Raw genomic sequence first — 25,195 nt, forward strand, 5'->3', positions numbered from 1 at the left:
ACTGTAGTTTCTTTTCTTTCAGTATTATCTTAGTGAATATGAACATGGAGAATTAATGGTCTGCATATTCTGCAAATCTGATATTTTGTTTTTGTTTCCTGTCTATCCTTGACCTTTATTAAAAATAAGTTGAAGAAAGTATCTCCAGCCTTACAGACTACTCATAGTACTCAGAGAAATCAATAGCACCAATAAAAAGAATGTTTAAATTTATATTCGACTATTGTTCTTAACCGGGGTATTCGCCCTTTCAAAAACTTTTCAGGATTGAGGTGAATGTGTAAGGAGGAAATGGAAAAACTAAGAAATGGCTTCATGTTGCACAGGAAAAAAAAACCCCACTAGTTTGAGAATAATGACTCACATCGTGTGGAATGCTGAAAACAACTCTTTAAATCTTTTAATGCCCTCCTTCCCTTCCTTTTCCCCGAAGGAAGTTCAGAAGAAGGCTAAATTATACTTTCATTTTCACTGTCTTGCACTACTGGTGAGTTAGAAGGACCAAGGATCATGGCTGGTGAGTGGGGATCTTTTTTGTTTTTAGAGTGGGAGTACTGAAACCTAACTAATAACATTGCTTTCCTGTTAGTTAACCTGGGAGTTCAGAAGAGAAGGACATATAAGAAAATTGCTTTCTGAAGATAGTGCTGCTTTGTGAAACTAGAACTTTTCTTAGGCCAGGTTTATGTACGGGGAATGACAACAAGGACCCAAGAGTTAGATCCTATCTGCAAACTTCTGGAAAGAGAGGAAGAAAAACTGACTTTATACTGCTTCCTTATTTATGCTTTTGCTCAGGTTGCCTTCTGAACAAAATTGTGTTATTTTTTTTCCCTTTCCTATTGTGTTATTTTCCAGGCATATGACTGATTAAATTGCTAAAGTTCTATAAGCCTCAGCTTCACAGAATTTTAATACTCAAAGGGATGGTACAGACTGTTATGCCCCAAACTGTCATTTTTTAGAGGAGAAAACTGAGGTCTAGTAGAGGCTTGCCCACAGTCACACAAACTAAGAGAACAAGTGAAAAATCAAACCTAGGTCCTCTGACTATTTTTCTCATGTCCTTTCTATGACGATTACAAGAACCCAGGATACAGTTCCAATCTGACTTCATGAAAAGGAGGAAAAGAATTCCCTCAACCTTGTTCCATGAGCCCAAACAATGTTGCCTTACCTTCTTTAACCAATCTCTTCTCCCTTTTTCCCTCACACCATTCCACCTCACACTAAAAAACAAACAAAAAAATCCCTCACAAATAGTTATGTTCAAAGTTGTCTATCAAAGAGGTTTGCTTATGTAAGAGAGTGTTTGTATTTACAGAGAAAACATCTCAGCATATTTCTTTCTGATGACTTTTAAAATCTCTCCTCTGAACAAATGGCAGCTATATTCTCTGAATGTAGTTCCTGGATCAGAGATTTAGAGTTGGAAAATTACTTGGAGGTTTTCTTGTTCACTATCTTCATTTTACAAATGAGACTGATGTCCACAGAGATTAATTGACTAGGAAATACACATGGTGAGATTTAGTCATGTTTTTCTGTACTCCAAGTTCAGCATTCTATGCACTACAGGAAACAGTGTTGCTTCATAACAGCTCAAAAACCTCATATTCTTTTTTTTAAAAGGAACACTATTTTTAACTGTTTTATTCGTTTTTAATAATGGCTATACTCTGTCAAAAATGTGATATAAATAGGAAAAAATATGACTCTCTCTTATCTTCTTTGGGCTTCAATTTCATAGAATCATAGAACTTCTGATCTCTTAAATGTCCTTGAGAATATCTGATTTAGCGCATTTTACAGTTGATGAAAATGAGGCTGACAGTAAAATGAACTGTTCACCACTGTTAGAAAGTAGTAAAGCATGGACCAAACATAGGTGTTGCGTTTGTTACCTATGCTAACTTTGTTTCTTATCTGTAAAGTCATTAGTCACACTGCATTATTTCCAAAGGTTTTTCTTTTCTGAAACGGAATGATTTTCTGACAAGATCTCTAAACTGTGAATAACACTTCTGTTGTTCTTTTAACAGAGCAAAAGAAGGATGATGATCTAATGAATTGGGTAAAGATCGGGGCCAAAAAATTATTTAAACATATTCCTGATGATTTGACGGTGCAAGGTGTTTTTAATCCAAACCAGATAAGGAATATGAAAGAACAATTTTCATCAGTAAGGGACAGGAGTGGAGACTTGGCTAAGATTGTCACAGACAAAAGTGACCAAATTGGCCAAATTATTATCAAAAGGGTATTGGAAGCCTCAAAACTGCTGCATTCAGGTAAGAGTCAATGGCATGACCTGAAAGACTTATATCATGTTATCTCTCCTCTCATAATCCCCCTTGTATCTAGAACCCAGTATCTGGCTTCATTATTATTCTAGAAGGCACAGGAAAAATAGATTGATTCCATCCTCAAGGTGTTTCAGTTCTGGTATTCCAATGACCTCCTTTCACTTGTCTCTCCCCATGGCTTGGTGTCATCATCTAACTATTATTCTCCTCAACTCCTCAATCTTATAATTGGATTCCAACCTGGTATCTGCCATTTTCTTGAAGCACTCTTTCTCTTGAGACTGGAAGCTTGAGTAATTCAGTCTCTTGAGAGCAATCTGTATCTTCTCATCCAACTTTCTTTAGTATGTGACCTTTGGATGTTAGAATTCAGATCCTTAGGTCCTTACCCATATTAGAAGCTATTCTGTGGGCTAAAACTTTAAGGAAACCTAAAAGTGTTTTCCCTCCCTTGCCTTTTGTCATCTGACAGAATTTCATTTACTAAAGCAAAAATGTAGCAGAAGAAACTTCAATCACTAAATTGGTGTTCATATCATTTACTTAGGGGTAAGTTTTGATAACTCAATTGGCTATTAAAGGTAGTTTGAAGAACAGATTAGGTCCCTTTTTCCTGTAACTCAGAAATTACAGAGAAAGATGACTCGCAGACTTGTAAGAAAGAAAGTACTGTAATGGATAGATTTCTGGATTTGTAATCAGGAGGATGAGTATATAAATAATTGTATCTAATACTATATGTGTAACTATGGGCAATTCTAAATTTTTGTGAGCTTTTAAAAACTTTCTTAAAATAACCACTAAATGATGTGAGTTATATTCAAGACAAGTGACATAAGTTCCCAAACCAGCAAAATAATATTCATATTCTTCTTCTTCTTTTATGTAAGGAATCCAACCAGAAGATGAAAACTCGGAGCTAATAGAAAATGCAGGGATGTCACAGGCAGTGGCTTCCCTCTTATTAGGTAACTATGTCTCCAAAGCAAGTAATGGAATTGAAGCCCATTTCTGCTATTCTTTTTTTAAATTGTAAATGAACTTAGAGGGATGAAATAGTATGCAAAGATAAGTAGTGTGTACTTAGTGCTCAGATAAGTAGTGTGATACAAAAGTGACAGTTTGGGGGTAGAAAACAGAAGACCTGGGTTCAAGTTAAGGCTTTTCTACTTATTCATACTGTGTATTCATGTTGATATTTTAAACTGAAGCATTCTCAATTGCCTCACCTAAAAATGGAGCTAATGAATTTTTATCTGACTTTCTTCCAAGATTATTGGGAAGACCAAATAAAATAATGAATTTGGAGTTGTTCTTATACCCACATGTTGGTATTTTTCATTGGTTTTCATTTGTATCTGACACTTTGTGACCCTATTTTGGGTTTTCTTGGCAAAGATATTGAAGTGGTTTGCCATTTCTTTTCCAGCTCATTTTACAGAAGAGGAAATTGAGGCAAACAGGGTCATGTAACTTGCCAAGGCTCACTCAGCTAATTGTCTGAGGCCAGATTTGAATTCAGGAAAATGAGTTTTCCTAGTTTCAGGCCCGGCACTTGGCACTTAGCTACCCTGTATATTATATATATATATATATATGTGTGTGTGTGTGTGTGTGTGTGTGTGTGTGTGTGTGTGTGTGTGTGTGTGTATATGTATATTATGTTGTTATAATATATATAATATAATATACTTACATAATATAGTAAAAATGTAAGTGATTATCCATTACTCTACCAACAACATTTTTCTTCAAAAATGGTGCAATTACATTCCAGAGGAGTCCTTAAAAATTTTTCCTACCTCAGTCTGGAGTGAGATAAGTTCATATGACATAGAGCCTAAGGAATGGATCTGAGAAATTCTTACTTCCATGTACTACATACAATCTTACTGTACTTATTTTGTCATGATTTCTTCATATTTGTGCTACCCATATTTTATATATCATTTAAGAAATATCCACTTTTATAGAATTTAAAGTTAGGAGAGTCTTTAGAATCTAGCATACCCCTTTAATTTTATAGATAAGGCAACTGAAGCCCACTGAATAGAAAATACTTGTTCAGTAATGTGTAAGTATTAATTAATACAGTTGGAATTCAAACACAGGTATTTTGACTGTAAATTGAATGTTCTTTCCATTACACTGTAGCATTCTCCTTTAACCAACCAATCTTCTTTTTTTATCTTCAGCCACAAGCTCCATTATACACTCTATTTTTTTAAAGTTCCATTTCATTATTATTATAATTTCTCAATCATTTTAACATTTGTCCTTTTCCAGTTAGGTAACTCATATCTTGTTCACCAAGATATTTGAAAGATTACTAAAAGGACAGAAACCACCCCTGCTAATGCCTCTAACACCCTAGATTTTAATGTTCTTAGGTCTGCTAATTTAAGTTATTGTGAGCACATAGATGCTGTCTTATAAGATCCTGGTTTATTCTGACTTTCAGTTCTCTTTTATTCATTTTTTTTTTAAGCAAAACAATAACTTTTAGAATTATCATCATTATTTATGACCATAATTTAATCAGGCAATTAAATTAACCTTTATTAAGTGCCTATTGCGTCTTATGCTAAACGATAGGAATATAATGGACAAAAGTGGCACTGTTTCTGCCTACTAGGCTCTTTCATTGTAATGAGAGGGATATAATGCCCATATATAAGTCTATATGAATATATAGAAATATACATACACATATATATCATACATATATGAGTGTACATATACACATATACACACGTATATATATGTATGTATGTATATATGGTAATTTTGGCATGGAAGGTGTTGCTTGGGGGATCAAGAAGGATTTTATTTAGAAGGTGCTGCTTGAATTAAGTCTTGAAAGAAGTCATGGATTCCAACAATTGTAGGTGGGAAGATAGTGTATTTCTGCTATTAGTCACTATCAGTGCAAAAAGTCAACATGAGTTACTAGGTCAGAGAGTAAGAAGAGTAAAGTTTAAGATAGGAATAGGAAAAATGTGAAGAGATTTGAATGCTTAAACATTTTATTTGTGAACTGAGAGGTAAGAGAGAGTCACTGGAATTTATTCATCAGAGTACAAACATGATCAGATCTATGCTTTCGAAAAATCACTTTGACAATTGAGTTGAAGTTTTGATTAGAGAAGACAGATATTTGAGTCAGAATGATGAAACAGGAGGTTATTATAATTGACCAGGAATGAAGTGATAAGGGCATAAACCTGGGACATGATGCTTACTTATAATTGGAGAGGAAAGAGCAAATTGAAGGCATGTCATGGAGATAGAAACATTTGACAACTGACTGTATGGATGAATCAAGAATAGCCTTCAGCTTGTGTAATGATATTTGTGTCCTCAACATTAAGCTTAGGGTTTTGAGGGAAAAATAGTGATTTCAACCTTGATTATCTTGCGCTTGATTTGTCTATGAAATATCTAGTTCAGAATGTTCAGTAATTAAAATGTCTATTAGATTGTGAACTCCTTGAGAGCAAAAACTATAATTTGCATTTCTTTTTGTCCCCAACACTTGTCATATTGTTTAGAATATAGAATGTGCTTAATTAAAAAAAATTATTGACTGATTGATTAATGATATGTAACTAGAAATGAGGAGAGAGACTTAATCGCACTCTAGAGATTAGGGAGTCATCTACACTGAGTTTGTAACTGAACACATGGGAGCTGATGAGGGGAAGAGAGACACAAGTCAAAAAGAGAGGCAAGGAGAGAAAAAGAGGAGAGACAAATAGACAAGCAGAACCACATGCGCACGTGCACTCATACGCACACACACAAAGAGACACAGAAAGGGGTAATGCCTAGGACAGAGCTTGTACACTGACAATTAGTGGGAGTGATATGGATGATTAACCAACAAAAGAGTCTGAAAAAAGAATAACGAGACAACTTAGAATGAATCAGGAGAGGATACGGGGTGGAGAGACTGTCCAGGAGAAGAGTCTCAACAGTGTCAAGTATTGCAAAGAGAAAGAGGATGAAGACAGAAAAGCCATTAGATATGATGATTGAGAAATCATTGACAGCTTTGGATTGATCAGGTTCATTTGGCAGGTGAAGTTGGAAGCTAGATTACAGGGGAGTAGAAGAAAAGAGTAAGGAGTAGGGAAATGAAGTCAGTCACTATTGCTTTTTCAGAAAATTAGGGTGAAAGTGTTAGTGGAGATGTAGATTAAAAATTAGTGGGATTTGTAGGAAAATACATGAGTTTTTGAAGTGTGAGGGAGATTTGTGAATATTTGTAGGCAACAAGAATCAATATATAGAAATATATAGAAAACCAATATAAAGAAAGACAATAATGCTTAGAGAAGATGGAGAGATAAGATAAAAGTCAATCTGTCAGATCAATTGGGAGTGCATAGAGTCAGTGGTGTATGCAGAGGGATTGGCCTCAATGAGAATGAAAGAAATCTAAATCAATTATTAAATATATACTATATGCTCCAAGCAGTAAGGTAAAGTCCACTTCTTCAAAAATTATAATAATAGAAATAATGGAGAATTCAACTGAAAGGTGAAAAAGGAAGCTTTGAATGAATAGCATACTTTTTAGCTAAGTAAATACATGGAAGTACATAAGAGATTGGGAAGTGGAATGCTGTTGCAGACTTAAACAGGGAAGTTCTGAAAAACTTCTGTGGGGAAAGTGAGATAGAGAATTAGAGAGGAGTAAAAGAAGTGCTTTGTTGGCATTAAGTAGCCAGTTGAAATTAGATAACATGAATTCACCTTATCCCATGGTAGCAGCAGAATTCCTATCCCTTCCAGTATCTTTTTCTTGTCGTCTAGTTAGCTTTCTGATCTTCAGAATTCTTCACCACTGTTCTTCTCATCACTCATTCATGATGTGATGACTTCTTTGCTATACTTAGAGAGAGTGAAGAAATTTCACAATATGCTCAGGATATGGCAGATGGTCTAGTCTGGAGTGGAAAGCCAAGTAGGAAAGTCTGGAGGAGCAAAATTCAGAGGATATGCAGAGATACAAATTGTAGAGAGACTTGGAGTATAGAAGGAGTTCAAATTTTACCTTTTGTGGCATGAATCTCTGAGCACCCCACATTACACTTGTAAGGAATAGGGAGTTATTGAGCAAAGGCATGTTGGCACAAGGGAGTGACATAATCAAAATACTATTTCAGCAAGACTAAGCAACATTCAAGAGAGACTGGGATAGAAAAAGATGAGAGGCAGAGAGGACAGTAAGGAGATTTTTACTGTAAATCGTGGGTCAAATATTGAAGGCCTAAACTAGTAGAGTAGTGATACTGGGAACTTAAAGGAAAGGAGGAATGTGAATACGTTCTGGAGAATAAAATGAAAGAATTTGGCAACTAATAGGATCCAAAGGTTAATACATTACCAGAATCATAGAGTTCTTTGAGCATAGGGTGACTGAGAAAATGGTGGTAGAATTATTAGATATATGGACATCAAGAGATGGAAGAGATTGATAAAAACAGATTATAAGTTTTAAGTGTTCAAAGTATAACATTCACTGTTATTCAGAAGAAAGTATGATTTTCAAAATAGGATTCCCTCCATCTCTGTTTTCTTTTATTTATGTGAATATGTTTGTCATTCTCAGAGACACTTTCTCATGATGACAATGGGATCTAATAGAAGTACAGCATCAAAAGATATCCTGGCTTATAAGGATTTTTTTCCTTCCTCTTGTAGGACCTCATGCTATCCAGGCAGCTGAACCTCTAAACAAGGTCAAACTCAGTCCTACAGATTTCTACCATGAGCTGAAGGAAGCAAAGGAGGAAGAGGTACCATTCTGGATGAATGAGTGTAAAAGGAGAATCAGTCTAATGTTTTTTATTGTATAGAAATATCTCAAGAGCACCCAAATGTTACGGAGAGCTCCCTAATCTATTGGGGTCTATGTCCAGAATTTCTAGTTTATTTCAGTTCCTAGCTCTGATATACATCCCTGACTTCCTTTTCTGTTTCCCAAACAAAAATCATAATCCTGACCCTTCTTGTTACCCTAAGAGCGTGCTTCCCCTCATTTCATTTAAAATATATATTGTGTCTACTGTGTGACAGTCTTCCAGGTATTAATGTAGAAAGTTAATTATATTATTTATTTTTTAAAAACGTTTATCTAATTGGAGGAAATAAGAGAAAGATTTACCTAATTGTTCTACAAGGCAGGCTATGGTGATTGCCAGATGGAACATACAATAATAATACAATGGGTTTTCTAGAAGGGAAAGATTCAACTTAGTTCCACCAAATGTTGTCAGCACCTACCTGATATTAGCCATTGTGTGAGGTTCTAGGGATACAAAGATAAAATTCCTGCCCTCAAGGAAGCTGTTTTCAACTCAGGGTAAGAAATACTGAGGAAGAACGAGCATGAATGACTGGGAGAAAATGTAGGAGGGAAATATGAAGTTAGCCAATAATGGACATGAAGATTCTAAGAATATTCTTGGAAATGGCAGATTCAAAAAAAACGAAAGTGAGGCTATCCTAGTTGGCAAGAAGCTGGCGTTCTTCTAAAGAGATGCAATATGAATGGATTTCATGGACCACTGATAAAATCAGAGGTTCATACAAGAACAATAACAACAAAAAGAGAGGTGAAGAGAAGTATTAAAAAGAAAAAAATCACTAATAGAAGTGCATGGCATGAAGAGACTAGAGAGCGGAAAGATGACATTCCTGCTCAACTCTTACATAAGCAGAGTTGTTCTATTTTTTGTTTGTTAATTTGTTTTGTAAAGGAAAATTATCTTTGGACTAGACGACACATTAAAAGCCTAGCAGGAAATTTAAAGAAAATATAAATGCTGGAATAATATAAAAGCACTTACTTGTCTTTCAGAAATTCATGTTGCCTTGCCTAGATAATCTATGTCATAGAGTACCAAACTGGGAAATATGATGACTGAGTCATTACTAGTGATCTTTGAATGATTATGAGAAAAAGAATACGGTAGAAGTAAAGAACATACTATTTATCAAGTTTTAAACATAAACAGAAGTTAAAAATCGTAGGTCAATTGCAGCTAGACTTTACTAATTATTAACAAAATTCTAGAATCTATTTTTTAAAAGATAGAGGTCACAGGGGAAGAGAAAATAGCAATCAAAGAGCCAGCATAGTCATCAATTAAAGCTAATACAAAACAGCCTGGTTTCTTTTTATTTTTTTAAATGACTTATAAATTAGTAGATGAAGAAAATACTGTATGCCCAAAATAAAACATTTAAAATTAAACTAAATATAGGTTTGAAGTATGTAAATATTAAGTTCTCTTTTTAACTTTAACATCTTTTGGGGAAGGAGGGGATTGATAAAAGCTTGACACTTAGGGAAATGAGGGAAAATGGAAAAGGTGAAGTGTTCTAAACAGGAGAAATAAGTATTCTGACATATTGGGAATAGGAGATTACAATAGTAGTATTAGATTAAATGTAGTCTAGTAATGGGCAGATAAGCTGTGCAGTGGATACAGTGCTGGCCCTGAAGTAAGTAAGGAAGTTAAAAAAAAAAAAAAGATTCTTTTTCCTCAATTCAAAGTAAGCCTAAAACACTTACTAGCTGAGCATGTCATTAAACCTTGTTGGCATAATCTCCTCATCTGTAAAATGAGCTGGGCAAGGACATGGAAAACCACTCCAGTATCTTTGCCAAGAAAACCCCAAATGAGGTCATGAAGAGTTGGACATGATTGAACAGCAAAAGCAGAGCCATGCCTACTGAAATTCACCCCCTTCTTACACTATTCCTATAGCAAAAATTAGGCAGAGATCTTATTATCATTTCTTAGGATTATTTAGGTAGCAAAGCAATCTAGTTTGTGGAGGTGAAAGTGAGAAAAGATGTGGCCAGGTCATTCCATAAACAAACAAACAAATAAATATAATTTCTTACAGATATATTCAGTGATGGAAAAAGTAAACCGTACACGCCTGGCTCTCATCATCTCTAACACTAAATTTGATCACCTAAATGAACGAAATATGGCTCAGTTTGATATTCCGAGAATGAAGGAACTGCTTGACGACCTGGGATATGATGTGGATGTCAAAGAAAACTGTACATCACTGGTAAGGGCTACAAAGCCACAGCACCACTGCCCATGCCTTCCCTTTCCCTAAAAGAAAATGAATCACCAGTATCTCTGCCAGGGGGAACCAGTCTCCTCTCCTTGTGTTTCTTTCTTTCTTTTTTTTTTTTTCCCATCTTATAGGAAAGCTAGGTAATGCAAGGGACAGAATTTATGGCCAATAGTCAGGATCTGAGTTGAAATCCAGCCCTAGACACTTACAACACTGCTATGAGGGCAAGTTATTTAACCCCTGCTTGACTGTTTCCTCCATTATAAGATGGGAGCAATGATACTGGCTACTTCCCAGAATTGTTGTGAGCATCAAAGGAGTTTACATTTGTAAAGTGCTTAACACATTGCTTGTCACAAAATAGCTATTGTTATTGTTATTTCTTCTATTCAAATTCTCTTGTCAATTATTCTCATTCATATCACCTGGTTTACTTACCCTAGCCCCTCAGTCAATAATTTTTGAATGTCTTTCAGGAAATGAAGTCAGCGTTGACGAAGTTTGCTGACCTTCCAGAACACCAGTCCTCTGACAGCACCTTTCTTGTGTTCATGTCTCATGGCACCAAAGATGGCATCTTTGGGGTAAAGCATAAGCAGGAAGACCCAGATATCCTGGCCAATGATACCATCTTTGAAATTTTCAACAATAGTAACTGTTATGGACTGAGACATAAACCAAAAGTTATCATTATTCATGGATGTCAAGTAGGTGAGTTTTTTGTTGTATATTATGATAAACATGGCCAGTCATTTATCCAGAGTGACCTTTGAAGGCTAATCTATTCTGTCCCAGGGAGAAAGAAGCAACTGTCTAGGCACAACTCCATGTTATTCTCTAGAAAAGGGAAATTAATAATAGATTCCATTAAACTATATTTACCATGTCTCAGAAGCATCAAGGAGTTACCAAGTTACTTTACAAATTGAGAACGTGTCCTCCTTATTGGTAATTTGCTATATGTCCAAAAGAGATCCATCCTTAAGTTTGCATTTTTCTTCATTCCAAATCAATGTGTTCTTTCACAATGATAGAAAAGGATTACTTCTGTGCATGTGAATGTCCTTGCATGTGTATACATATTATCTGTAAAATATGCATCCAAGAAAAATACACTGATTTAGTAAACGTTGTAGTGGTACTTTGACATAGGCAACTGATATCGTTTTTACCCATGTGCTCTAGGAATGGTTTCAGGACAAGATGCAGCGGCAGCTTCAGCAGTCCGTGGTGTGGAGTTATTTAAAGATGACAAAAAAAAATTTTGGGAGGATGCTGTTGCAAAAGAGCATGTGGAGAAGGACTTCATTTGTTTTCACTCTACAACTCCATGTAAGTGGCTTCTCTGAAGGGAACTTACAACTCTTTGCCTCATCTCCATACATTATCCTTAAATACTCTTTCCAATAAGAAAATTTATGTCCCTAGTATAGTGAGAGACTTTAGATGATAGGGAAGATTGTGAACTAATGCCCTTGTTATTTTAATGCCTATTTTTTTTGCTTCCTTGCTGATAGTAACAGGATTTCCTGAAACCAATAGGACAGTGATGATGATAAAGATAAGGCTACTGAATCACATAAAACTATAGAGAAAAAAGAAAGAAAATTCACAGACAAAATAATTAAATAGAATCAAAGAATTTCCAAGTCGAAAGAACCCTCGGGTGTCATTTAGTCAATTCATGTCTATAAAAAAGAGTCCTTTTTACAACACACATCCTCCACTCTTTGTTTAAAGACCTCCATTGCAGGGAAAGCATTGTCTTCTGATACACCCATCCCATTTTTGGACAGATTCACACAAGTCTTTTTGCTTTTTTGCTTGTTTATTTTTCTTACACCCAACCTATTTTTCCTCTTTTTAACTTCCAAGTATTGATCCTCATTCTGTACTATAGAGTCCATCAAAATAAATCAAATTTTTCTAACACCCTATACATAATTGAAGACAGTTATTATGCTCCCCATCCCCAGTCCCCCACCCTGACCTTTCTTTATTCAGGCTGAACATTTTTGATTCCTTCACACAAGACTCATATGTCATGATTGTGACCCTATCTCATTTGTGATATCTTTCTTTGAATATTTGCCAGCTTAATGAATTTCTTTCTTCAAATATGTGTGTGTGTGCATTTTAACATTTAAGAGTTAAAAGGACCACAATAGCAACAGCCACAACAATAACAACCAAACTTGATGGAAGACATAACATCAGGGAATGTAGTCATCTTTGTTCAATATTGAGCATTAGAAAAGGAGATAAGAATGATTCTCACAAGCATTTTGTGGATAGTTATAATGAGTGGAGTGAAAATTCTTACCAAGTAGATTTAAGTAGTAAGAAAAGATGGAACATTCTAATAAAAGTTTTAGTCAAGTTCTGGCTTAAATATTGTTTATAGTCTCTCTAAGATATATTACTACTAGATGGAATTCTTTGCCATTAGCTTATTTTAGATAGTGTATGTATCAGACCCTAGGAAATCTGGTAGTCACTGGCTATGTTGAATCCCAAAGATGACTCCAAGAAGGTACTAAATACTTTGAGGTTCTCAGAGAGTAGAAGCTTGTTCTATCCCATTCACTTCTCTTGTCTCTAGGTGGCAGTGTTTATTTCGTGACCTAAAGGATGCATTCAGGATATCTTTATATCATCCCAGTGTTTCTAAAGCCTCCCACTACTGGCAATTCTTGTCTCTTCTCTGAATCTATTCTATCTAAAAGCACCTCGGTATTGCATCTCATCGTGTAGACATGACAAAATGAAGTCAGGTCAAAGACAAACAGATGAGATGCAGCAGTATGTAGCTGCACAATCAAGAAAAGGAACATAATCAGAATGCATGCTCAAGTAGCAATTCCATGGAATATGTGGCTTCAAGTTCTGTCACACCTAGGCAATCTTTAGCCAGTTTATAAACATGAACAGGAATTTCAGGATATAATACTTTGCTTAGCCCTGTCAGTTGCATTCCCCATGGGAACAATAAATCATGATTCAGAATGTTCATACTCTACTCATGGCCTTCATGAGGGCCAAAGTAAATTGAACAAATTCAAGGGTTAGGATAATTCAGCTCATTTTTTAGCATAAGTGTGGTCTTGGAAATAAACCAAGTTAGAAAAAAGCTCATTAGACTGCCTTTACCCTCTTTTTCCTGCCCTGTTTCTTGTCTCAGTCACTGATCCTAGCTCAAAGGCAGTACAGTCTAAAAGAGAAGCAGTAAAGAACATACTCCACCCCTCTTCCTTTAACTTTCTTTTGTTCTTACAGAGGTTCTTGAAAACCATAGATGTTTGCTTTCTTCTGCACATCTTTCACTTCCATTGTGAATACTTGTTTTCTTGGTCAGTCTCTTTGAAGAAGCAGGTTTAACAGAGTAAAGGTGCCATTATTTTCCAGAGAAATGTCTGAAAGACCTGAAAATACTCTTCAAATGAAGTATACTTATAATAGTTGACATATCATTAACATCAAGACTTAATATGTAACAGACATAGGTTATTTATTTATATTCAATATAAAACCTAAAGTACATGTGAGTTCCTAATGTGTGAATAACACTAGAATTAAATAGAGATACTATTAATGCATTGTTAATATGTGAAGCTAATATAATACATGACACATAATCAGTAAAGTATCTTAAAACTTTATTCAACCAAGAAACAAACACATAACCTCACTCTATGTATTGTGATAGGTTCATAAGTACAGAAACTACATTCCCCAATAGAAACAGTATGAGTGTATCACATGCACACTATCACAGATAGCTAAGAAGTCAAAAACCATAAAAACACATTGCTTAGAAAATGCACAAATTATATACAACACATAATAAGATATGTTGCAGTTGTATATATAGACACACGCATACACATTAAATGTGCTCCAGTAAATCATGTCTATAAAAATAATCATTTCTTTGTAAACATTTGTTAGATTTTATGATTTACCTAATAAGCCTCATAATTTTAATATGGCCTCTTAAACTGGAGAATGGACCAGACTAACTATAAGTATCTATTGATATTCTGAGGCATAATCCCTATTCTGAGCTTATAGATGACCTAGACTGTTCCTGCTTCCAGCTCCATTACTTATCTTCTGTTTACTAGATGTCTATAGCTGAAGCAGTAGGTTAAAAAGGGATTGTCTCTGGATTCAACTTTCTTAAAATTTTGAAACAAAGTCATCTTTGCTCCAAGTCTAAACTTGATTTGCTTCCCTCACTCTCAAAAGATTATCTATTTCATCTGAGTCAGAGCTATGTGAATTATCAAGCTCTCCACAATTGGTGAATTGGATTTTCATCTTAGGAGCAACCCAGATGGCTATCCATCATTCTTTACCTCTTCAGCAAGATGTATTACTAACTCCCCATTGGGAAATAGGTGTTTTGGATGTTTCTTTGCAGTACCCCTTGTAGAGTGGTGAGTTTCCCATCCTGCCATATACTTATTATGCAAAAATTTTCCATTGCTCCACTTTCTTACATGTTTCGATGCATACTAAATTATTTAGTCAAACTATAATCCTTTGCTGAAGACATTGAAAATGGACTTGAGCTCATTCTATAACTTGTTTTGTTGGAGATATAATGAGTTTAGATCTTAGATAGGGGGAGGATCTCCTTTAGTGGATCATGAATCTGAGACTCATAATAATCTGTAAATAGTATACACACTTGCCAGTGAGTTCATGGACAAACATGGATCTCATTGAAAAATCATCACTTGTGGTGTAAAGCCCATATCATCATTCCTGTAAGCCTTGTATATCCAAATTAGAAAATGTTAAATGTTAGCTGTGCATTCTCCTCAAGGTTCATTTCAGTATTCTGAGTAAGTTCAGCATTTTAGCAATCTATGGTATAATCACTGGGGCTAAGAATCTTTTTGAGAATTGAACTTGATTTCTGCCAGGGTTAACACTTACTTTAGTAGTATGTTTTCAAAGTGTCTGCCATGGGCTGACCACAGTGTGTGTCATGAGGTGCAGCAGAGATAGGTCCCAGAACAGGCTTTAGGGAGCCACGGGCAGCAGCAGTGCCCAGATTGCTCAACCCACAAACTCCACAGACAGCTCCAAAAGTCAGTGGGAGGGCTCTTTCACCCAGGAGAAGGGAGTGCCATCTGAACCTCAAGCAGCAGCCACTGCAGGGGCAACTTCCAGTTTTTGGAGCCCTTGACTGAGTCACTGTGGGAATTGAGCAGCTGATCTGAATATCACCCCTGAGCTTGGCTCTGGGGTGAGGAGGAGAAGTTGGAATTTGAAGTATTAGGAATGAATGTTGAGAATTGTTTTTGCATACAACTGGAAAATAAGAAGTACAGGTAATGAGGTATAGAAATCTATCTTGCCCTACAAGAAAAGAGAGAAGGTGGGGAGAAGGGAAGTCAGGGGTGTGACAGAAGGGAGGGCATATAGAGGGAAGGTGTAATCAGAATGCAAGGCTTTGTGGGATGGGAGGAGAGGAGAGATGGGGAGAAAATTCGAAACTCAAAATTTTGTGGAAATGAATGCAGAAAACTGACAATAAATAAATAAACATTAGAAAAAAACAGCATCCACAACTTAAAGGAAAAAAGATAAAAAAATATAAAGTGTCTGCCATGGTCAGAGTAGACGTTGCTAGAGAAGTTACATACACAGGAATACTTCTTTCACATCACTTTAGTGAATAAAAATATTTTCTGATTTCTCATTAGTTAAAAAAAATGTGTGCTGGCACTGAGATGTTCTGATACATCACTAATGTATGGTTTTTATCTTCTAGATACAAATTAAAAAACAAGCACATAACTTTCTGGTACTTGTACTCTCTTTGCAGGACTTTCCTGTGATTATATGAAGGGCAAGCCTCACTTTATTTATAGACATTTTCTGTTATTCAGAGACATTGAAATCTGTTTGTTACTAACTTAAGTACTATCTGTTGACCCATATGTCTGAAGGTATTGGGTAACACTTCCATAACCTTAGCATGAAATACTTTGTGTAGTGCCAATTTCTCTTTTGTGTTACATATGGGATCAATTATAGTCCACTATGACACACCAATCTATACTTAAAATTTTTTGCTATTTTCTCAATACTAAGGTTTCCCGGGCTTCCTACACTAGCACTCCCTCCCTGGGCTTCTCTTGGAATCTTACCTCAAGATCTAGATCTCTATTGGTCTTCGGACGTCTCCGGCCCCTCCGGTGGGGGAAGGGAATAACTAGACAGAACACCCGAGTTGGCAGCTGCACACTCTTTAATGGTTACATCACTCCCTAGATCCCCCAATGCACCCAGCATATATTTGGGCATCCGAGCTCCTCCCATGTTCCTTCCTGTAGGCGGAGCCTATCCTGTTACTGAGGCATTCCCAGTACCACGCAGCTTACTAGACCAGCTAGTGCCACGTAAGCAGGTTAGCACCTCCAGGTGTCTCAACTCGCCATACAGAAGGCCACAGTCCAGAGCTGGGCCCCAACACTAAGGTGCCTTCTAGGGAGTGAAGCTTGGACCTCCAAGGACCATTCCATTTTTAGCTTCTATAGTTTCTTATAAATTTTTATTTTAAAATTTCATTTGTTTTGAGTAGTACAAACTGTTGGGGGTGTAAGCTCAGTTCCATGTGGACAGTCTCGGGCGGGTAAAAGTGAGAACTTCTAAACCTTAGAGTTCTCATGAGGCCCCCCAGGGAACAGCAGGGAATTGAGGTGTGAGACCGGGATATCTCGTGCATTTCCGCCTCTTCCAGTGGGAAACGTGATGGGAGAGAGCATCCCCGCCCTCGAGATTGGCCCAGATCTGGGCACACCTATTGTTATCTAACAGGCACGGTATTGAGGTGCAAACGATATGGCAGGAGAGCTTAAGTAGGGTCAGGAAAGCCTGAAGGGGCTCTTAGCACTGAGGGGCCCTTACAGGACAGAAGGCCCTCTTCCTTCTTTCCTCTCTTCTCTCCTCCAGCTCCAAAGCATATTCTAAGAGAAGTAGCTCAGTGCTGGCGCCTTACACTACACCACCCCCTCAGTCAGTCAATGGCCAAGCCTGTGGTATTCAGGCGAAAAGTTGGTCACTCCCCCCCGCCCCGTGTGTCCTGGGTTCGTGATATCAAAGTCCTCCTTCAGCCGCTGAAAGGAGATGCCTAGATGGAGTGAGCAGCAATGTCAGTGGTTGGGATGAGTGCTGCTTCCTCTCTGGGCAGCAGGGTCAAAGCTGTCAGTAGCAGACTCAGGTGGTGCATGGTCCTTCTCCGGGGTCTCCAGGGTCTCCTCTTCCTGCGTCTCCGTCATCTCCGACACCGGTTTCCACCTACGGATCCTTCTAATGGGAATCCACGCGTCCCCTTTTCCTGTGGAGACACAAACATACCCTGGACCCCATATTAGTATCTTATACGGACCTTGCCATTTCCCTGAGGCCGTATCCTTTACCATGGCCCATGTTTCCTTATTTCCAGCCTGGGTATTACTTTCCTTGCGGGGTTGTTGTGGAATAGTCACAAAATGTCTCATAGCTGGAGTAGTATGTGAATTTTTTGAGACAACTGTATCAAGCTCTGATTGTGTTAGGCGACCTCTTCCCCTTTTTTGTTTAGCGAGGATTGCCTTTAAGGTGAAGTTGATAAGAATGCATACTGGCTGTTTACTTTGGTATTGCTGCCTGGGGCTCTCTAATGCTTGATTAACATCTGTAAGGAACCTGAATTTTCCGGATTTTTTCTTTGTAACAAACACAGGAGCATTCCAGGGTGCTAATTGCACCTTAACCAGTATTTGTAGTGCCCGGAGTTTTCTGGAGTCAGGGGCCATTGCTCCACCCAAATTGGGGTGTCTGACTTTCAATTCAAGGGTGGGGACTCCAGTGCAACAGCAGTGGCCCTTACTAAAAATTTGATAGCCTCATTCCCAGGCGGCTCATGATGTCTCTGCCCCAGATGTTAAAACTAAGTCCTGGAATCACCAACGGCCATATGGTCCCTTGGTGATCCTCTGCCTCCCACTTTACTGGGTGCATTGTCTCTAAGGTATTTTGGCACCCTCCTATTCCCCATACTGGTCTCTGGCTTTCTTTGAGCTTCCAGTGCCGGGGTACTGAGCGACCGCTAAGGCAGGTCCTATCTGCTCCAGTATGGAGCGTGCTATAAGGAGGCGCAGAGGGAAGACACGGTATATATTCTCCTGCCTCGCCTATCCCATCTGCTAGGTGGAGCTCCGAACCTATTTTTTCTCTACACTCCTTAACTTTCTGCTTGCCAGGGTTCTCCCCTCCCCTCTCTCCGCTTCCACTCTCATTCCAATCCCGCCCTGGGCTCTCCGGGCCTTCCAAAAGGCTTTTAATCACACTGAATATCAGGAAATCTAAATCCTCCAGCTCCCCGGGGCATTGTTGTTCATAAGCGGTCATTTGTTCTCCGACCGCTCCCCATATTTCTCTTGATATTCCGGTCTGCTCGAGCCAGGGAGAGACCTTCCAAATCCTTTTACAAAATTCTCGGAGGTCGTTTAACTCTATAGTGACCCCCGCCTCCCTGCATTCCCTGTAAAGTATCTTAGCCCAGACCTCCTGTTCCTCTGGCTTTATTACTGGCAATTGATTCCCCATCCCTGCCCTTTTCCCATGGGTGTGGGAAGCTACTCACTCTTTCTCTCCTTCCGAATCTAGGATTTGGGACTCGCGTCTTTCACAGCCCCTTCCGGGTGTCCCAAGCACCCAGGATATCTGTGCCTGTCCCTGTTTGGGCGCCAACTGCCAGGCCTAGAGGCCTGAGGGCTACCCAAGTCTTACCTTACCTATTGCCGGTCTTCGGCTTGCCAAACCGGATAAACGTATGAGAGAAGAGACTTTCCAGAGTCGAACAAGGGTTAGGCTTTATTCAGGGTCTTGGTTACATGTGCAGGGGGAACTCTTCCTTAGGAGAGAGAGAGAAATCTCCCAAGGAGGCAAAGATCCTACAGTAAGAGAATGAAAGCAGAAGTGGAAGTGGGGAGAGAGGGGAGAGGGAAGAGAGAAGAGAGGAAAAGGGGCCTTCTGTCCTGTAAGGGCCCCTCAGTGCTAAGAGAGCCTTCGGGCTTTCCTGACCCTACTTAAGCTCTCCTGCCGTATCGTTTGCACATGAATACCGTTCCTGTTAGATAACAATAGGTGGGCTCAGATCTGGGCCAATCTCAAGGGCAGGGATGCCCTCTCCCAGTACTTTTCTCACGGGAAGAGGCGGAAATGCATGAGATAGCTCGGTCTCACACCTCAATTCCCTGCTGTTCCCTGGGGGGCCTCATGAGAACTCTAAGGTTTAGAAGTTCTCACCTTTACCTGCCCGAGACTGTCCACATGGAACTGAGCTTACACCCCCAACAACAAACTTGAGTGAGAAATAGAGAGTCAATTAGACACAACAAAATATGCAAGTAAAACCGTATAGTGTTTGGTGGATGCTGAAGACTATCAAGTATCTTTCAATATTACGAAAACTCATATTTATGAATATCACCTGCCTATACTCTATCTATGATATCATGATAGTTTCAAATTCAAAGACTCTAAAGGAGAGGGCATTTGCATCCACATTAATCTTCCCTGACTTGATAGAATGACTGAAGAAATTAACAGAAATTTATTAAGCTCTTACTATGTAATGGGTACTTCACTAATTACTGAAGATACAAATGTGAAGATTTATATATACACACATATGTATATATGTGTATATATATGTGTATGTATGTATACACACACACTCATATATATGTGTGTGTGTATATATATATATATAAAGAGAGAGAGAGAGAGAGAGAGAGAGAGAGAGAGAGAGAGATTTTAAAAGATAATGAGTTGAGCCACTGGGAAGGAAGTTAACACATCCTTTCTAGAATCAAGGTCAATATGAATTGGATCATGGTTTGAGAACTGGAAAGTGAGGTGGGGAGGGCTGTACAAGTGAAGTGGGAAGGGCTATATAGGGAATGAAGTATAAATACAGCTGGTCTAGATATAATGAGCCATGTGAGACAATCATAAATAAGCACAGAATAGAACAAGGAAAGTAGTTCTGAAGCTGAGTTAAGAGTTGGCTAATGCTATTCCCAGTCTTTTATAGACAGTGCCCTAATTTGCCCAGATCAAAAGATAAAGCAGTGAACTATCATTCCACACTTGAAACTGAACTCTATACACATAGTCCTAAGTCTGTAACTTACTTCATTGTTAAACCCACTTCAAAGGCAGGTGTATCAGTTCAAAAAGTTCTTAAATGCTTTCTTATACCTTTTATCCTAATGCGTTTCAAATGGTGTTAAGGATACCAAAAGTAAGTTACTTGGTCTTGATCTTCTGCTTTTTGTTCCTGCTAATCTTGTGAGCAAGATTGATGTCATTGATGGTCTAGCAATAACAACACAATTATTCAAAAATTCCATTAAAAATGACAAAAATGAAAGTCAGGAATTTGAATCTTATTTATACCATTATATCTAGATGACATTTCTTTGGAAGATGATCAGATGGGTTCCCTATTCATCAACCGACTCATTGATTGCTTTCAACAATACTCCTGGTGCTGTCATGTGGAAGAAGTTTTCCGGAAGGTTGGTAGACTCTACCTGGAATTGTCCACTGCTGGGTGTAGAAACCTATTTGTTCATTTCAGGTTTTCTTGTAAAACAATTTGCAAGATGTCCAGTACAGAGACAGATCAAGATTCCCCAAATAAATAATTAAATATCCATTTATTCTAATATCTACACTTGTCTCCTAGGAGCCATAGGACAAAACAAATTGCATTAATAGTGGCTATGATGAAGAAAAAATCAAAGATTTGTATTTTATCTTATCATTATTTTCATTATAAAACTCTAAACTAGATATAGTTTACCTTCAATATCATTCTATTCTCTTTATTTGTCTCCTGATTTTCTGAGATTTTCTTTCTTATTTGCCTAGTGGCTAGATGCTGCCTCAGGTACATAGGCTCCCTAATACAATGAAATGACAGGAACTCTCATTCCATTTTACCTTTTCCCTCCTTTTATTGGAAGATCAAACTATATTGTTCACTATTGGTCCCATGAAATTAATTTTCCTTCCAGATGTTTACAAATGTCTCTCAATTATTTTAGGTACAAAAATCATTTGAGACTTCACAGGATCCAGTACAGAGGCCTATCATTGAAAGATTATCTATGACAAGATACTTCTACCTCTTCCCAGGAATTTAAAACTAACCAATGGCAAGGTAAGTTGTTCCAAAGGGTTGGAAGCAAGAATTTTTTACTCAGTGTCAACAGCTGGAAGTCTTGTGAGCACAAAGAGGAGATGGCGGTTGATCTATTATCTTGCTGGTTAGCAAGCTCCAATTTCCTGTGTGGGATCTGGTGATGGTCAGAGTCACCTCAAAGTGATTTTATTCTCCTGTGGTCATTACATGATTCTAAAGGTGAAGATGAATTCAATATTGCCCGAAGTAGAGTTGACTTATGATTTTGATCTGACAAATTGAGGCCTGATATTCAGATTTTGGTTGTACTTGTGGAGAGAAGAAATCACTATTTCAAACTGGTATGTCATAAGGTAACATCAACCAGAGAAACTTCTCAGGGCTTAATAGTCACAGTTCTGGTTTGTGATCCAGATAACTAACTGATGTGTAAAATTGGCACTCAAGCTGTACTTTATTTGCTTCTGGTCTGTATATATTTTTTATTTCATCTGTTTCATTGGAATATATCTTATGTTTCCAAATATTTTGTCAAATCATTGACAGAAAGTATGGTATCTTACATGTCCTTAGTTTTCATCATATTTCTTAGAACAGTGCTTGTCACTAGAATGCCTTCAACTGCTAATCATGAAATTGAATGGAATATAACAATTTAATTCTGAAGCTATTACTGACTTTTTTTTTGATGATGGCAACAAAGCAGTCTACACTTGGCTAGCCACATTGTAAAGTTTAGGACTTATTTTTAAGAGTTTTATTGATGCTGTTTGTTTTGATATCTTAGTCATTTGTAGATATGGAGCTTCCCTTGGCAATCTAGTACACCTCCTCTTGTAACAAAGAAATAAAATCAGTTTTGATACAGATAAGTAGGTTTGCCAGATTATGCAGAATTTCATATCAATAGTTGCTCATTTCTACAAAGAGATTATCTAAGTACATTTCTTCATCTCTCCTCTGGGGTTAAGATTGGTCATTATAACTATAAATCATTTAGGTTTATGTTTAGGATCCTTTTGAATTTACACTATCATAGTCATTGCATATACTGTTTTCCTAGTTCTATTTACTTACACTCTATCACTTATGTGTCTTTGCATTCATCACCATCATCACCACCACCACCACCCCCACTGCCATCATATCTTTTGAAGTGGAATCTTTTATTTGCTGTTTATAAGCCCACTACTGCTGCTTATAAATATAGAAGTTCTGACCACGTCTGTTTCTGACTGGAATTAGTTTGTTTCTTCTTAAGCAATGTGAAGATCCTGCACTTCTAGGGCCTCACCATACTGGTGATTGACTTTTTTGTAGATACTCAATTAGCTTTAACCCTATTGCCATTCAGACTCATGAATTTATGGGAGTGGATCTCATTCTAAGGGATTATTGTTACACATCCCTCACCAGTTGCATCACTCCCTAATACATAGCTTAATATATAATTTAATATGCAACTTGATATGTAACCTTCTATTTTTGAATTTTAAGGTCCAGAAATTTGGAATCAGTGTCTCAGCCCGAAAATTCCTTCACTGAAAAAGAGGCAGGAGATGTTGGTTTTGCCATGTCTCCAAAGAAAAGAGAGAATAACTTTGGAGAATGGGGAGCAAAGAATAACACAAAACTATCCAGAAATGAAAGAGTCTCCATGCTATGAATGTGACCCCTTCAGAGGATTCAGTATTCATACAAACTGGAACTTCACTGTATATACTTTAATATTACCTCAAGAAATCAACAAATCAACTCTGCTGGAATTGGGACTATTATCATAAACAGAACTTTTGTCAACAATAATAGAGCCATAACATGCATACATAAGAATCATTAAGAACAACATTTTAATACATGAGAGAAAAAGCTTTCAAAATATAGAGAACTAGTAAGAATGAACCAAGCAAGAGGAAAACCAAGTGAAAATCATATGAGATACATAAAATTCACTTCATCCTGTCTGATGTAGGAACTGTATAGAGATCATGCTTTCACAGCGTGCTTACAGATGTGTTTATGTCTTAATATTTTTATTCAATGTTAAAAACATTTTATCTGCCTATTCAATAGTCAGTAGATCATTATCTATAAAAGAATAATAGCAGGAAATTTTGTTTTTCTGTACCTGCTTCTATCTGAACTCCACTTGAAAAAAATGAGATTAAAATAGACCATTATTTTGATTGTTCATAAAATAGATCATAGTTTCATATTTTTTTCCTTAAGTATTATTGGGGATGAATGAAAAGACCAAGAGGCAGAGTTTCTGGGTAATTAATAATCATTTTATTAATTTGGCTTGCTGATAATAAATTGATGGTCAATAGTCTTTCTTGGTAACCACAAACAAACCCATGGAGATCCCTAAGTAGTTAAACCTTTACAAAGGAGGTGCCTGTGACAGGTAAAAATCAACCCTGATTGGTGAACAATTAATGGGGGGGTGGTGGACATATTTACAAGGAGGTAGACAAAAGTCTTCAGTTCCTCCTGCTGAGAACATGACTTGATCATGAGAATCAGCCACCTCCAGTAAACTGGACAAAGGAACCCATCTCTACCCAGACAACTCTGGTTGATTTTCTCCTTCACAAGTTGAGTTCACTTAGACTGTAATGGAGGAGTCCAACCACATGGAATGCACCTAGATTAGTTTCTGTGGGTCACTCTAAACAGAAGTAGTATCTCCTAGTTGTGTAGCATCTCCCCAAGATTGTGGAACATGTACCTCAAGGATTAGACCAGTCTCAACCATCAGCCTTGTCCTTCAGAGAATGGTGAAATGATTTTCAAGGGCTGGTCCCTGTATGAGGAAATAGAGAGAAAGAAAGAAAAGTAATCCTAATTTTATAATTGGTTATTAATATAATGGGAAACATCACTTTTCTCACATGTAGCTCTTGTATCACAGATTCAAAATTCAGAGGACTTAGGCACCTTTCAGGGATGTCCTCATTTTTTTGAATCATAGCCTACAGGAAGGGAATTTGGGAAAATATACACAAGTTTCTCTTTCCCCCAATCTTCTAAAATATTCACTTCACTTGAAAGTGTTCATGTCACTTCTCCCTACCCTTTTAAGGGAGAGTTTCTACACCTATGATTTCTTCAATGTGGGAAATCACTTGTTATGGAAACTCTCTCCAACAATTTGCATCAGAGACCTGCCTGCAGAGTCCTGAGTGGTTAAATGACTTGTCCAGTATTATATAGTCAAGATTTATCAGACAGAACCTCTGTTTTATTTTGTTTTGCTGTTCCCTGAATTCAGACCACGATGTCAATCTATAACACCATTCTATGTCTCAATCATTTTGAAGACAGTTTTATTAAATGGAAGAAAGCAAGTAGAGGCTCGAATTAGTGACCATTAGCTCTGAAATGTTTATAAACTTTCAATACTTTTCATGAAAACATTCACATAAACCCTCCCCTTAATCTTTACCCCACCCCCACCCCAAACAAAATCCTGGCTTAGCTGTTATTTTGATTGAAAAGATCATCTCTCTCTCTCTCTCTCTCTCTCTCTCTCTCTCTCTCTCTCTCTCTCTCTCTCTCTCTC

The 25,195-nt window shown here is 37.4% G+C and overlaps 1 protein-coding gene across 1 annotated transcript; it reads left to right on the forward strand.

Moving 5' to 3' along the window:
- The first annotated feature begins 293 nt into the window (after positions 1 to 293).
- LOC140505346 (caspase-12-like) lies at positions 294 to 23,828 on the forward strand. The gene is made up of 10 exons (XM_072611231.1): positions 294 to 517; positions 2,043 to 2,291; positions 3,197 to 3,274; positions 8,016 to 8,110; positions 10,230 to 10,403; positions 10,892 to 11,126; positions 11,601 to 11,747; positions 20,892 to 21,001; positions 21,533 to 21,648; positions 23,128 to 23,828. Exons 1-9 carry the CDS (start codon positions 511 to 513, stop codon positions 21,629 to 21,631), a joined length of 1,194 nt encoding a protein of 397 aa, XP_072467332.1. The 5' UTR covers positions 294 to 510; the 3' UTR covers positions 21,632 to 21,648; positions 23,128 to 23,828.
- The last annotated feature ends 1,367 nt before the right edge of the window (positions 23,829 to 25,195 follow it).

This window comes from Notamacropus eugenii, chromosome 5 (assembly GCF_028372415.1).
Source record: "Notamacropus eugenii isolate mMacEug1 chromosome 5, mMacEug1.pri_v2, whole genome shotgun sequence".
NCBI classification, from domain to species: domain Eukaryota; kingdom Metazoa; phylum Chordata; class Mammalia; order Diprotodontia; family Macropodidae; genus Notamacropus; species Notamacropus eugenii.

Coding starts and splice junctions, on each gene's coding strand:
- LOC140505346 (XM_072611231.1), top strand. Junction 8,111..10,229: donor AGGAAGCAAAGGAGGAAGAG/GTACCATTCTGG, acceptor AATTTCTTACAG/ATATATTCAGTGATGGAAAA. Junction 11,748..20,891: donor TTTTCACTCTACAACTCCAT/GTAAGTGGCTTC, acceptor CATTATATCTAG/ATGACATTTCTTTGGAAGAT.